The 13,814-nt window shown below is 40.9% G+C and overlaps 1 protein-coding gene across 10 annotated transcripts in view; it reads right to left on the bottom strand.

Moving 5' to 3' along the window:
• pcnt (pericentrin) overlaps nucleotides 1–13,814 on the bottom strand; it is a 57,282-nt gene that overhangs the window by 22,083 nt on the left and 21,385 nt on the right. For 4 of the 10 annotated variants that reach the window (XM_061793709.1, XM_061793716.1, XM_061793710.1 and 1 more), the window contains 14 exons: nucleotides 12,684–13,137; nucleotides 12,411–12,608; nucleotides 11,988–12,059; nucleotides 11,139–11,243; nucleotides 10,839–10,991; nucleotides 9,059–9,193; nucleotides 7,149–7,309; nucleotides 6,696–6,868; nucleotides 6,403–6,587; nucleotides 5,203–5,365; nucleotides 3,818–4,060; nucleotides 2,643–2,908; nucleotides 1,521–1,628; nucleotides 1,260–1,280 (listed from right to left, as the gene is read on the bottom strand). In XM_061793709.1, the coding sequence (XP_061649693.1) occupies nucleotides 1,260–1,280; nucleotides 1,521–1,628; nucleotides 2,643–2,908; nucleotides 3,818–4,060; nucleotides 5,203–5,365; nucleotides 6,403–6,587; nucleotides 6,696–6,868; nucleotides 7,149–7,309; nucleotides 9,059–9,193; nucleotides 10,839–10,991; nucleotides 11,139–11,243; nucleotides 11,988–12,059; nucleotides 12,411–12,608; nucleotides 12,684–13,137 (2,437 nt within the window). The remainder of the gene's footprint in view (nucleotides 1–1,259; nucleotides 1,281–1,520; nucleotides 1,629–2,642; nucleotides 2,909–3,817; nucleotides 4,061–5,202; nucleotides 5,366–6,402; nucleotides 6,588–6,695; nucleotides 6,869–7,148; nucleotides 7,310–9,058; nucleotides 9,194–10,838; nucleotides 10,992–11,138; nucleotides 11,244–11,987; nucleotides 12,060–12,410; nucleotides 12,609–12,683; nucleotides 13,138–13,814) is intronic. The other 6 variants (XM_061793713.1, XM_061793715.1, XM_061793717.1 and 3 more) reach the window with 3 other exon arrangements.

Below are 13,814 nucleotides of genomic sequence, written 5' to 3'. Positions count from 1 at the left end.
CTCATTAGGGTCGCAGGTAAGCTGGATCCTATGCCAGCTGGCTTTGAGAGGAGGCATAAACCCTGAACTGGTCACTCGCCTGAAGAAAAACCAAGCAAGCACAGGGATTTGAACCCCCAAAATCAGAACTGTGAGGCAGATATGCTAACCACCTGGACCTTAATCAGAATCATCTTTATTTGCCAAGTATGTCAAAAACACACAAGGAATTTGTCTCCGGAAGTTAGAGTCGCTCTGGTACGACAGACAGTCAATTGACAGTGAATACTTTTGAGACATCAAAACATAGTCACAATAAAAGGTTACCAGTAATATGGTAAAGCCGATACTTTTTTTGTGACAATTGTGCAAATGATGCAGAGTCCTCAAGCAATTTAATTACAATCAAACAATTATATATTTTCATTTTTAAATATAGGGCGGCACGGTGAAAGACTGGTTCGCACATCTGCCTCACAGTACTTAGGACCGGGATTCAAATCCCGGCCTCGCCTGTGTGGAGTTTGCATGTTCTCCCTGTGCCTGTGTGGTTTTTCTCCGGGTACTCCGGTTTCCTCCCACATCCCAAAAACATGCACGGTATGTTAATTGAAGACTTTAAATTACCCATAGGTATATGAATGGTTGTTGGTTTATATGTGCCCTGTGATTAGCTGGCGACCAGTTCAGGGTGTACCCAGCCTCTCGCTCGAAGATAGTTGGGATAGGCTCCATCGTGCCCGCGACTCTAGTGAGGATAAGCGGTACAGAAAATGGATGGATGGATTTTTAAATATGTAAAATTGGAAAATAAAAAAACAAATTTTGGTAAAATATAAGCTAAAATAATGCAACACATATTGTAGAACTCTTGATAATGTCAATGGGGGCCGGATTAAAAGTGGCCCACGGGCCCGACTTGAAAAACCTAGATTTTCTGACGTCTCATATGATGGTTAGACTTTTGAGACACATCTCATATCCAAAGCACTGTTTTTGACTTTGGAGGTTCCATTGTGTATGGTTTGGAACTAAAAAGAAGCCATTCCGGATGAGCGGCATCTGGGAGAGAATGATGAAGTCAAGCCATTCAAAAGGGAGTAGCGACACGGAGGTGAAGGAGCAATTAGGCAAGGAGGAAGCAAATTGATGCAAGCAACATGATTGATGGAAGGGGTAACTACAAATAAAAACCCTATAAAAGATGGCATCAGAGGAATGGTAACAAAAATGCATGCCATGCATAAGATTGAGAGATACGCCGTGGTTGAAGTCCATACCTGCAGAACCAAGTCCTCAAACTACAGCATGCCATTCAGCACAGGAATAAACACATGGCAAAAGTCAAGCTTTGTTTCATCACTCCAACAGGCATCGGGTTAAACGCTCTTTAACTTAAACAGCATCACCACGACACACATTCCTGCACTTCTCATTTTTCTCATTTAGGATTTACTAATTAAAAACAGTAGTTTTTTCAGGGAGTGAAAATAAGCTGTATGTTAAGATGAGAGGGGGGGAGGGGGGGTGGGGGGGCTTACCTTGTGCCCTTTGACATCACCACCAGCCATCTGCCTGAGCTGACTTTCCAGCCGTCCGATCTCCTGCTGGAACTCATCTCGCTCGTGCTCACGCTCGACAGTTTGTTCCTGTTTGAACAAAAATTAAAAGAAAGTCAATGACATGAAAAGCTCGTTGCACTCGGCTGGCTGCTTCAAAGTCCACCTCTCTCAGCCGTGAGCTGTGTCAAAGGCCTGCTGGAATTGGCCCGGAGGGTACAAGGAAGGGCGTCCCACTCGGCTGCGGCCGCCTCAGAGTGCACTGCGAGCGCGCAACGTTACACAAAATGTTCCCAATTTGATGATGTATTTATTGGGAATGTACAATCAATTAAAAATATACTGTAAGAGAGGTGATCAACCTACCCAAGGATTTGGTGAGAACAGTGACGTGACATATGTGGTGGTTTTCTAAGCTCAGCCATGTTGACATCCCAGCTCAGACATGATTGTCTCGAGGAAGAGAGCTGTCCAATTCCTTCTTTTTCACTTTTTTTGTTAACCGGAGTTAAATAATACAGCCAAGAAACTATAATCTCCATTTGCGAGAGGCTGCGCGTGTCTCTGTGAGCACGCTTGTGTGCACGATGGGCATGTGCAAATGATTGACAGTTCATGCCTCCTGTGAATAAACTATCTCATTGGCTATTCTTGTCCCGCCATTAGAGGCATTAGATGGGGCCAAAGAGGGATGATTTTTCAAAAGATCATTTTAATAATATTATACTGGCAGGTTACAGAGGCAGTTTTAACATACAGTATATGATAAAAAGGTTTTTGTTTTCAATGCAAACTCCATCTTCAAAGGTGTCTTAGCAAGGCAGGTACTGTATTGTTATTTATTTTTTACTGGGTTTTTATTTTTACAATATTTTACTTTTGTTTTAATCTACATACACAAAAGCAGGTCAGATTAAAAGTGACAAGCAAAGCAGCTAGACAACCAAAGCTTTTTTGGTCTAATGTGGGAAAAAAAAAAAATACTTCCAACATTGACCTATTTCCATGCAGACCTCCACAAACGGCAGCATCAATCTGCTCAATGTGACGCCTGCATGCAACCAGGAATTCAGAACATTAAGAGAGACAGATTTCTCACATTACCTCTATGAACTGCCGATTGTGCTTGAGCTGTTTCTCCAGCGCTTGCACCCGCTGGCTGAGGTCATCTGCATGGTTCTTGTGGTGCAGCTCCTTCTCCTGGCTCTTGGTCTCCTGCTCCTCCTGCTCCCTCTCCAGGGCCCGGAGGCGCTGCGACAGAAAGCTGTGGTCCTTCTCGGCCTGCCGCTGCAAGTCCATCCGGTCCTGGGTCAAGCGCTCCGTCTCTGCCAGCAGACCTTTGGGGTCGGTGGATGGAGGAATGCAGATATCTTAATGTACAAGCAAGAATATAAGTATTTAAGACATTGAGTATTCAGATACAATTATACATAAAGTAGGGTTGCAAATTTTCAAAGATGGAAACTTTCCATAGAAATTAATGGGTATTTATGGGAATAAACCAGGAATTTACAATATTAAGGTTCTCTCTTCATCGGTAACTAAAAGTGGAACTAAACTCAAGATGTCAAACCTTTAACTTTAAATGTGCATATCTTCTTTATCAGCTGCTGTTTAGTTAAATGTACAAAGGAGTTATTCTAAAAATACATTTAAAACATCGCATCTACTCGCTTATGTAATGTAATATGTAAATAAGATTTTCAACTGGAATATCTCATTCCTAGGATGTGCTGTTTAAGTGGACCCTTTATTTTTTGGGGCAGATCTATTTTACATGAATGTCTGCTTATGACCAATTTTTTTTTTTTTATAGTTGTGCAGGAATATATCTCTCCATTAAACTACCCTAAAAATCTTTTGTCAATTCCCATGGAAGGAATATTTCCAAAATTTCCCAGCTTAAGTTCCCATGGAAATTTATCAAAAACTTACCAGAATATTTCCACCCTTGGGCTACCCTAGTTACACCATCAAAAAGCAGCAAACTAGAGTAGAATACTTTCAGGAAAGGAATCAAAAAAACAACAACACTACACTCAGAGCCTCAGCCACAAGCGAGCTTACTGGCCAGAATGGCTTTATGAAAGCAACCCAAACGACAGCACACAGTCTCCCCACCTTCTCATTGCACACATACTCTGACCCACAAACCGGCATCAGGATCTAAATTGAGCCAATGGCCTGGAGGAGAGAAGAGACATCTGAGCAGGGTTACATAAGCGTATTTCGAAGTATGCTCACTGAGAGGTCATTTAATGGCTCGTCACTCAACTCACCTTTCTCCCTCTCCCCGAGGCCGGCGGAGAGGTACTCCTTCTGCCGCAGGAGCGCGGCGTGCTCCTCGCTCAGCTCCTGGTGTTTGGCTTGAAGGTTTTCCAGCTCAGCGCAGAAGCCCTCCGTCCGCTGCGCCTTCCTCCGGAGGTCCTCCAGCTCCTCCACTAAGCGCTCCTCCTGCGCCTCCTTCTGAAGGAAGGCCTCCTCCAGTGCTGCCTTGTCGGCCACGTAACCCTCCACGAGACCTGAACGTATAGCGATGGGCACATTGTTACATTGCAATTGAAAGGATCTAAACTGTATTCAGGTGTCATTCGGACAGACGTGAGGCTATCAGCATTTGACAGCTTAGGTTTTACAGTTTGGCTTGCCAATTGACATTGGAGTAGCGTTGCAAAATGGCCGCCTGCCAAGAAGTTGCTCTGTCCCCAACTGCAGTGCAGCACCAGTTTGAGACGCTTCATAGCCGTCGCACTGCTCCAACACACACGCCAGCCATGGCAAATTTCTCGAAACAGGATCTGCTCTTTACAAACCAAGCAGCGGAAGGCCTGCTACTACCACCACTGATGAAAACACTGAACTTCTAGAGAAACCTTCACGCAAAGTCAAGGAAAGTTTATCCGGAGGGGTGCACTGGACTGAAATGCAGTATGGGATATAAAAAACTCATGCCAGGTGGGAATTTTGTAACGCTGCAATGTCAATTGGTAAGCCACGGGCAAGGGAATGATATGTTTACAAAAACTGCAAAGCCAAAGCTGTCAAATGCTGATGGCCACACATTTGTTCAAAATAGAAAAAAGGAGGTCTATAGTGACTTTGGGGACAACCTGTACTAGACAAGTGATTCCCAAAGACTGTGCCCCATGAATGATCAAGTTTAAATGCCATTCAGCAGAGCAAAAACATACATGTGCCGATGACTCTCTATGATTTCTGCTAACAACCCAGGCTAAATTTAGTTCCTCTCCAACATACAAAGATCTTAAACAGTCAAGACATATCATTTCAAGTTTAAAATTACTCCTTTTTTTCCTCATGCTTACGATTGAGCTATTTTAAAGTCCTTTTTAAAAATATTTTTCTTGGACTGTACAATCTTTTAGTTATTTAAGTAAATGTCTTTTTATTGCTGTACTTTGCTTTTAAATGTCTTTTGTTTTTAAATGCTCTTAATTACGTAAAGCACATTGAAATGCATTCTCTCTCTCTCTCTCTCTCCATCCATTTCCATACCGCTTATCCTCACTAGGGTCGCGGGTATGCTGGAGCCTATCCCAGCTGATTCCGGGCGAGAGGCGGGGTACACCCTGAACCCACACCAGTGTAACAAGTGCAAAAAGTTAGTCTAGAGCCTTGCTAAACACTGACATACTGAGCTCACCCTCAGCCTTGTGGAGTTCCAGCTCCAGCTCACTCTTCAACTTGACCTCCTGGTCAATCTGCACCAACAAGAGATTGTGCTGCTTGAGGAGTTGGGCAGAATCCTCTTGGCCTTGAGAGTACCTCTCCTCTAGAGACAAGTGTACGTTATGAGTCTTCTCCAGCTGCAGTTGGGGGGGAGAATTACAAACGAGTTAGTAGCGTTTGACAACTGGGGAGCATTGTTTTTCTTGAACACACTGGGCCTAATTTTCAAAAGGTTTGGGTGTGCGAAAATGGGCGCAATAGATGTGGAAGTGCCCAGGATTGTCTGGCAAATCAGCAATGTTGTACAGTTCATTTTACATGTTCTAGGAAGAATACAGCAGTGCCTTGAAATAGGAGTGTAATTCGTTCCTTGACCACGTTCGTAACTCAAAATTCTCTTATCGCAAATCATCATATTCCCATTGAAATGAATGGAAAATCCATTAATTCGGATAACTGGCATTCCAAAATATTTTACTTTATAAACAAAAAAAACAAACACAGTAATGACAATTAAATAGAATTAAAATAAACTGTTTTTGTCATACTGCATCCATTATGCTGCTCTTTCTGATCTGCCCACATTGGCTATCTGAGGGCAGTATAAGACAGACAGTTATACTGTCTGTCTTATACTGAGGTGTCAACTCATCAGTACAGCACTAATATTTGTCATTTTTCGCAGAGGATAAAGAACATACGACTGAGTACTGTTATATTGTCCGTCTACATGCGCTGCTGCACCATTTGTGTTCAATCCCTTAATTAAAGCACCACAATATAGATGCTGTTTAGCATTAGCATTAAGCTAGCATACGGAAAGGCTAAGCTATGTGGTTGTTTTAAATACACAAGGTATAATTCTATTTGTTTTATGTTTAGTTTGACAGTGAACAATAAACTGGGAGCGGCAAAAACAGTTTGAGACCTATTTTTGTAAGAATTGTTTACGATTTTCCAAAGTGCTGCTTATTGTGAAGTGTGTTGAATTCACTGCCACCATACAGCCAAGTCATCTGGCCAAGCCCCTCTTTTAAATAATTAAACAATCTCCACCCCGTTTTATACCGGTAAGCAAAAGTGCACGCAATCTATTAGAGTGAGTGTAGACGCAATTTAACACCTGCTATTTGGGATCTTAGTTAATCAAACCTGTGCAAAAGACGCTACCTACCTGTGCGTTGGCCTGGTTAAGCAGCTCGAGGAGCTTATCAACTGTGTGGTGCAGTCGGCTGCAGGCATTCATGGCTGCTTCCTCTCCTCCGGGATTAATGTGCATGTCAGAAACCAGCAGACTCTCGCAGAGCTGGTGGGTCAGCTCCAAGTCCTCAGGTAGAGTCATATCTGCAACCGAAATGCCTATTGAAACGAGACAGTGATAACTGATTAGTAAAATGTGGCAGTGACTGCACAACTGCTGTCAACTCCACATGTTGAGACAAAACAAACAAACAAAAAAAGACTGGCCTGATTCTTGTGCATCTTTATTCTCCAATGAGTTCGTCTGATGGACAGCTTCCTCAGATGTGTTGCTTCTGGTGTTAATCTTTTGGCCAATGAGCTCTTCAGTAGCAACGGCGCTGCGAAGCATCTCAATCAGCACCTTTTTCAGCTTGTTGTTGGCCTGATGCAGTTTACGTCTATACACGGGAAAAGAAGCCATGAGACACATCAGAAAGAAAGACTGGCCCTGGCCTTAAATTGCCCAGTTGGCATCACTCACTATGCTTGTGTAAACTAACTCCTCTCTCTTCACAGCTATGTTGTTAGTGGAAGTAGTTTTTAAACTACAGAAGTTGCTAAAAAAAACAAAACAGTTTGAGGCGTGCACAACACAAAAATCGCCCTGACTAACAGGAGTTAATTGATCAAATTGGTAAATAGCCCAGCCCTACCGGACACACACAAATGGAGACATACCTCTCCTCTTTGGCAGTCTGCAAGTCATCGGTGAGCATTTTGAGATGGTTGCCTCCCTCCTGACTCTCACGCTCCCGTCTTTGGAGGAGGGTGTCCAGGGTCTCCATCTCAGCGCACTTGCCCTCCAACTCTGCCTGTAGGCAGCCAACCTCTGCTCGCAACTGGGAGGAAAGACAAAGGATGCTTGTGAATGCTATTAACTCACTACAAAGTAAATAACCAGAGTCAAAAAACATCTGCATATTTATACAGTTCATTGGTAGGAAAGACAAGAGAGGACAAAACCACTGACTATTCGATTCCTAAACTTAAAAAAACAAAAAAATAAAAATAAATAAATAAATAAATGAAAATTACCGAGTGGATTCCATCTTAAAGTTTGTCCAACTTCAGGAATAAGTTTTTTCCATACCTTTCCTTCCTTGCTTATTTCATTTTCCTCTGCCACGATCCACATAGCTTCCCTCCGTTTTCGCCCTCCCTCCCGCTCTCCATTAAAAACGTCTCACGCAGCCACCTGCATCGGCCAAACAATGGCGTCGCCCAGGCAACAGAACCCTCCCAGCCCCTCTCTTCTAAGCTTCTCTTTGCTAACCTCATGGTAGAGGAGGGGGTTGAGTGTACATGTTGATATCTTATTATCAAACGGCCAAGGTGCCAGGTGCTTTGGCAACAGCAAAGTGTATGCACACAATCAACTGCCGTTTGCAGCACCGGACACAACAGAGCTTAATCAAAATATTCTGGAGAAATATATCTCAAACATCAAAACAAAAGAGACTTGAAACCATCATGCGCAAGGAGATGAGAAAATCACAGGAGATGGACAGCTCAATGACCATCTAAAAGATTAATTCCAAACAATTCCAGTTTTAGTAGTTCAAATCAAAAAGTGAAACTCATTATACAGATTAATTAAATACTTGGGAAAATACCTTTCAGAAGGCCAATTCCTACCTAATTTCTGTTAAAATCATTTTGATTGTTTCTTATACAATATTCTAATTACTTGAGATAGCAAATTCAGTTTTTTTTTGTTTGTTTGCTGTATTAAGAGGCCGAAAAATTTTGACTATTTTCATTCTGTGGTTGTCAAAATGTGCTACTAGTACCACTAGTGGTACATGGTCTCTTGTTAGTAGGACATGAAAGAATCGCCTCCAGTTCAGTGCCACAGTTCTTTTGTATTTTTTTTTGTTAGCCTAATAGCATAATTGCCATTGTCATTTCTAAACGTGAGCCATTCTTCCCTTCTGTCCCGCTATTACTCAACAGTCAATCTTTTCAGGAGATTGATTGTTGAGTAAAAATGGAGTGCCCTACTTGGCTTCACCTTTTTTTTTTTTTTTAATATACAGTGATTATAAGGTCTAAACACCCCTGTTCAAATGCCACGTTTTTGTGATATTAAAAAATTAGAGAAAGATAATTTTTCCCCCATTAATGTGAACTATAACCTATGCAACTCAATGTGGGGGGGGGATTAACTACATTATATACTGTATACATTAGCCTAAACAAATGAACTTTATCTGGTGTTAATCAGAGGCACTTAAAATTTTGGCAGGGGTGGGCTGAAGCCAATTCAACATGAGTTTGAATATGATTGGTTAATTTTGAAAACAGCCACATCCAGTTATAAAAAGGACTGCAACCACATCTCAGTTGTTTTTTTTTACTTAAACTTTTACTTAAGTAATTTTATATACTTTCATAATTAAATTAATTTTTTCACACTGTGGCGCTAATATTCCATGGTAACCTGCTAAACCTCGTGTTTTCATGGGGGAAAAAAATAAAGTAAAAAAAAATAAATCCCCAGCACCAATCAAGGAAAAAGTCATATGTGCATATGCATTGAACATGATCAAAGTTAGTAATCTAATTGACTGCATGTGTGTGAAGAGTACCTGGGCTACAACAGCGTCTAGCTGCTGCACTTGAACAGTGAGCTGGCTCATTTTGCCGATGTAGTTGCGCTCCTTCTCTTCCTGTTCTGACACCAAGGCCCGGCGCAGGTCCTCAAGCTCCGCCTGCTTCTCAGCCTTGAAAGAAATCGCGATGCATTAATTAAAAAAATAAAAAAATAAATGAATAAACGTTTATGCACTTGTTTGTTGCCGTTTGCTGGCTGCGTCTCTTAGGCTGCCAGAGAAATGTCTGAAAAAAATATCTTCGCCCTAAAAACCTTGTGCATCAGCAGATAAAAAGCTTACATTCATCCCTTTTAGCAACTGTTCAGATGGCAGCGATGCAAAAACACAAATGTACCAGAGCACATGCAGACAGACAGACGGACAAGCACGCTTGCCTCATATATGATGGCGGGATTACACAGAAACTGGTTTTTAATAAAGCTCCATTGGCACAGAGTCCAATTGGGGGGGGCAAATTTAAACCTTCAAATGAACTGGTGCATCTGGAGATTAGAGGAGCAATGTAGGAAACAAACACACACCAACATGAAATAATCCACTGAGATTACATAATGCTGGCTCAAAATGAGACTGTTGGATATATAGAAGAACTAATAGTCGTATACAGTGAACCCCCACACAGTCCCCATTTTGGCCTATCCGCATGCACAAAAAACACCTATTGTTGGAGTGATTGAGGAGCTTCATTTAGACCAGTGATTCACAAAAAGTGGTACAGGTTCTCCAATTGGTATGCGGGCTCCATTTAGTGGTATGCAAAAGAACAGCTGCCAAACTATACTTCTGTTGGAAGTTCAGAGATTTGCTTCTACATAAATTACACTTGTTTGAGGATAGCTGCCGAAAAAATGTGCAAAGACTGACAACTATGTAGTTCTCATTTGTGGAGATAGCGTTTAAACAGTTTTTCACCATTTCAGTTTTACAAATTTTTTTTTAGGCATGGCTAAAACTGTGTCCAGTGGCACAGCTCGCCCCCCCCCACACACACTACATAAGAACTTGAGCGCCTTTTTTCTCATCCGTGGTTATCTGGCACAATTGCAAATTACTAGGCAGAAGCCTCACGCCTCATTGCGGTTCTAACCCGGTAGGATATACTCCCCAGCCCTGGAGGCTTTCAGTGAATATATTTTTGGAGCTCAAGCACGTGGGGATGTGTAGGCATAAGAAAGATGCGAGACAAAGTATTATCCATTTATCAGGTCGTAGTCGTAGTATTTGATTGACAGTTGAGCGCCGTGTCATTTCAGCGCACTCAGCGGCCTCGCCCACAGCGTTTGAGAGTGAAGACAATGATTTGATTTTTCATGATTATGAAGCGCCATTTTATATACTTGGTGATTTTTTTTTTAAAAAATAAAAAATTAAAAAAAGAACATTTGGCAAGGTTGTTAACAACAACCAATTTGTGTGTGTGTTAAATTTAGAAGACTTATTTCACTTTAATGGACTGTTTGTTTTTATTTCCAATGCATTTGAATAAAATCATTATTTAAGTTGAATCATTATTTAAGTACAGTTTAATTTCCTATATTGAAGCACGGTGTTTATACTCAAAATGTGGATAGTGTTACAGTGGCTTAGGATATCATTAAACGTAAGGTACAAAGGAATAAAACTTCTCACTCGTTTTTGATAAACACGCCTTCTGCGCTACTGTATTTTAATGTTGGTCATGATGGTGGTTTTTGAAGAGCTGAATAGTGAGTGTTGACCAGGAAAACAACAGCTCCAAAAAAACATCTTTCACCTTCATGTGATAAATCTGGTCTTGCAACTTCTTCCCGGATTGGACTTTAAGGAGCTCCGCTTCCTCCAGGAAGCGCTGGCGTTGAATCGACGACAACTCTTCAAGCGGTTGACGACATTCCTTCAGTTCCCGTGCGGATACTCCTTTAAGCTCCTAAAACAGGGCAACATGCGTCTTATTTGATTCACAGTACTACACAAATACACCATTGTGAGGGATGGACAACTCTGTAATGTGCTGTTTGAGACCAGGGCAATACACGAGTAGCGCGTGCACACGCACACACAAACAAACACACACCTGTAGCTGGAGTTGGTGCTGTCGGTGGAGTTGTTCTTTCTCAGTTGTATAAGCCTGTGTGAGCTCTTGAAGAGCAGTGCTGTGTTGCTGCTCCAGTTCTAGAACCTAACAAGATAAGTTACTGTTAACTATACAGTCTACAGTGCAACTGGAAAGTTTTGACAGCGCTTCACTTTTTGCAGGTGATAGCCTTATTCCAAAACTGAATAAATACATGTTTTTTTCCTCAAAATTTTACATCTCAAAGTTGTAATGTTACAATAAAAGTCATAATTTTACATAAGCTACTTAAAATGAGAAAAAAAAAATTGTAAGAGAATAAAATTGCAATACTATGTGAATAAAGAAAAAATGTAATGCAGGAGATTATTTTACAGAATAAAGTAGTAATAAGAGAATAAAGTTGAAATTTTACTTGAATAAAAGCACAGGATTTATTATCAGGAAAAACAAAACAAAAAAAAACTAACTTACTTTTAGGAGAAAAAGTGGAAATATTACAAACAAACATTTTCAGTAAACAATATTTTTTGGAATAGTACAATAAGGTTACATGAAATTATGACGATATTTCAAGTTGTAATATCAAAATAAGTTATTTTGAAATAAGGCAGTAATGTAGAAAAAGTGGGCATTTGAGCTGTGGTGTTTATTGACTCAAATGGACCAAACACCTGCTGATTAATTGAGGAACGGCATCTATTAAAGCGGAGGCCACTATTTGAGGAAATACAGTGAGACTTCTATCTACAGTACAATTAAATGTTCATATATTGTACCAACTTGTTACTATGTTAAGCAATAATATATAAAATAGATCATGCTCAGGTGGGATGATTGGATGAGTACCTGTGCCTTCAGGGTACCCAGAGCTTTGCAGTGATCAGCATCCAGTGACTCTTTTTGAGCAGACAGTTCAGTCTGTATAAAAGGATCGGGGTGGGGGGGATTGCTTTAAGTCAGAATTTCACAGATGAAGTCATAATTAAAAAAAATTAAGATGTAATAAAACAGTAAAGCAAACATTTTAAATAAAAACTTAAGTCTTATCAGAAAAAAAAGTCCTGGTTTTAGGAGAAAAAGTTGTAATATTAAAAAGATATATTTTAGTTTTCAGCAAACAATGTTTCTCTTGGAATAGGGCAACAGGTTTCCATAAAATTATGAGGGTATTTCTGTAATATTCCAAGTTGTAATAAAGAAAATGTCATAATTTTACGAGCCATCTAACATCATTGTATTGCTTTCATGAACTTTAGGCTGCTTGTTTACCTGATGAAGGAGGCTGAGCTCGGCTGCCATGGCTCTGAACTTGTCCATGTGTATCTGAGCGAGCTCCTTTCGCAGCTCCTCCCTGAGAGCCTCTTTCTCCGCAACGTAACGCTCCACCACATGCTGATGGGCCGCCTTTTGACCGGTGAGGTCTTGATGGTGCCTCTGTTCCAGTTGGACTATTTCATCACGCAGTGCCTGGTATTACAAAGAAAAATACACTCACATATTAAGAGATCTTGACGCCAAGGTTCTACAAACGCGTGCTCTTACATGTACTTCCGTCAGGTACGTGGCTTCCAAGGTGTCCATATTACTCAGCATCCGCTTTTCGATTTCATCCATCTCTTCCTGGTGTTTCCGAGCCAGCTCCGCTTCTCGAGCCTCCAGCTGGGCCTGACTAGTTTCTTGAAACAAATCCTGCAGGGCTTGCAGGTCCTCCTTGCGCTTGGAATTGAGGGTCACTTCCAAGGCAAAAAGCTGAGCATTGTACTCCGACTGCAGTTGGGCAGTCACAGCCGCGAGCTGGTCCCCGTGCCTGGTGCAGAGAGCGTCCAGTTGCGCTTTGTGTTCGGTGTTGCGCGAGTCCATCTCTTTGGAGTGTTTGTCCACGAGGGCCGCTCGCTCCTGTTCCAGCTCAGTGCGATGTTTGTGCTGTAGCTCCGCAAGAGAGATTTCATTCCTCTGGGACAAACACCGCTCCAACAGAGACTTTTCTTCCTCGAATCTGAAGAAAGGAAAAAAAATTCTTATTAAATGTACACCACATTGAGTTTTGCGTTTACAAAGTAGTATTAATGCGACACTGGAAATAAAATAAAATACATTAAAGTTAGAGAATGGGAAAAAAGTTGTAATATGTGAATAAAGTAAATTTGGAAAGAAGTCGCTATTTATTTTTTTTTTTTAAATAGTCGTAACATGGATACAGTCATAACTTTGAGGGAAAAGTCCATGTTTTTAATAGTCATAATATGCAAATATATTCATCATTTTAAGAGTGAAACAAATTGAATAGCAATAGAAAAAGTAGCACTCTATAATACCGTACTATATAAAAACAAAGTAATGATAGAATGTAAAGAATCAAATAGTGTGTGCATCATCATGCTTTGATGCTGCAATCCAATTAATTGTGCTGGTAATACTGTAGTCATGCAGACACAAACAAAATTAGACTTCTACTACTACCGTAAGTGACTCAGTAAGATGCTCTATTATTACAAATTTTTAATGAGGATAAAGAACATGACTGACTATTGTTATATATTATATTGTTATATCTAGATGTGTTGCTCCACCGTTTGTGTTCAAATATCACCTGCTTCTCAAACCGCGACTATCGACGCTAACCGATAGCAGTCAATGGTGTTTTGCGTGGTTTCTTAGCATTAAGCTAAGCTG

This window comes from Phyllopteryx taeniolatus, chromosome 13 (assembly GCF_024500385.1).
Source record: "Phyllopteryx taeniolatus isolate TA_2022b chromosome 13, UOR_Ptae_1.2, whole genome shotgun sequence".
Lineage (NCBI taxonomy): Eukaryota > Metazoa > Chordata > Actinopteri > Syngnathiformes > Syngnathidae > Phyllopteryx > Phyllopteryx taeniolatus.
This window is presented reverse-complemented; position numbering and strand designations above follow the sequence as displayed.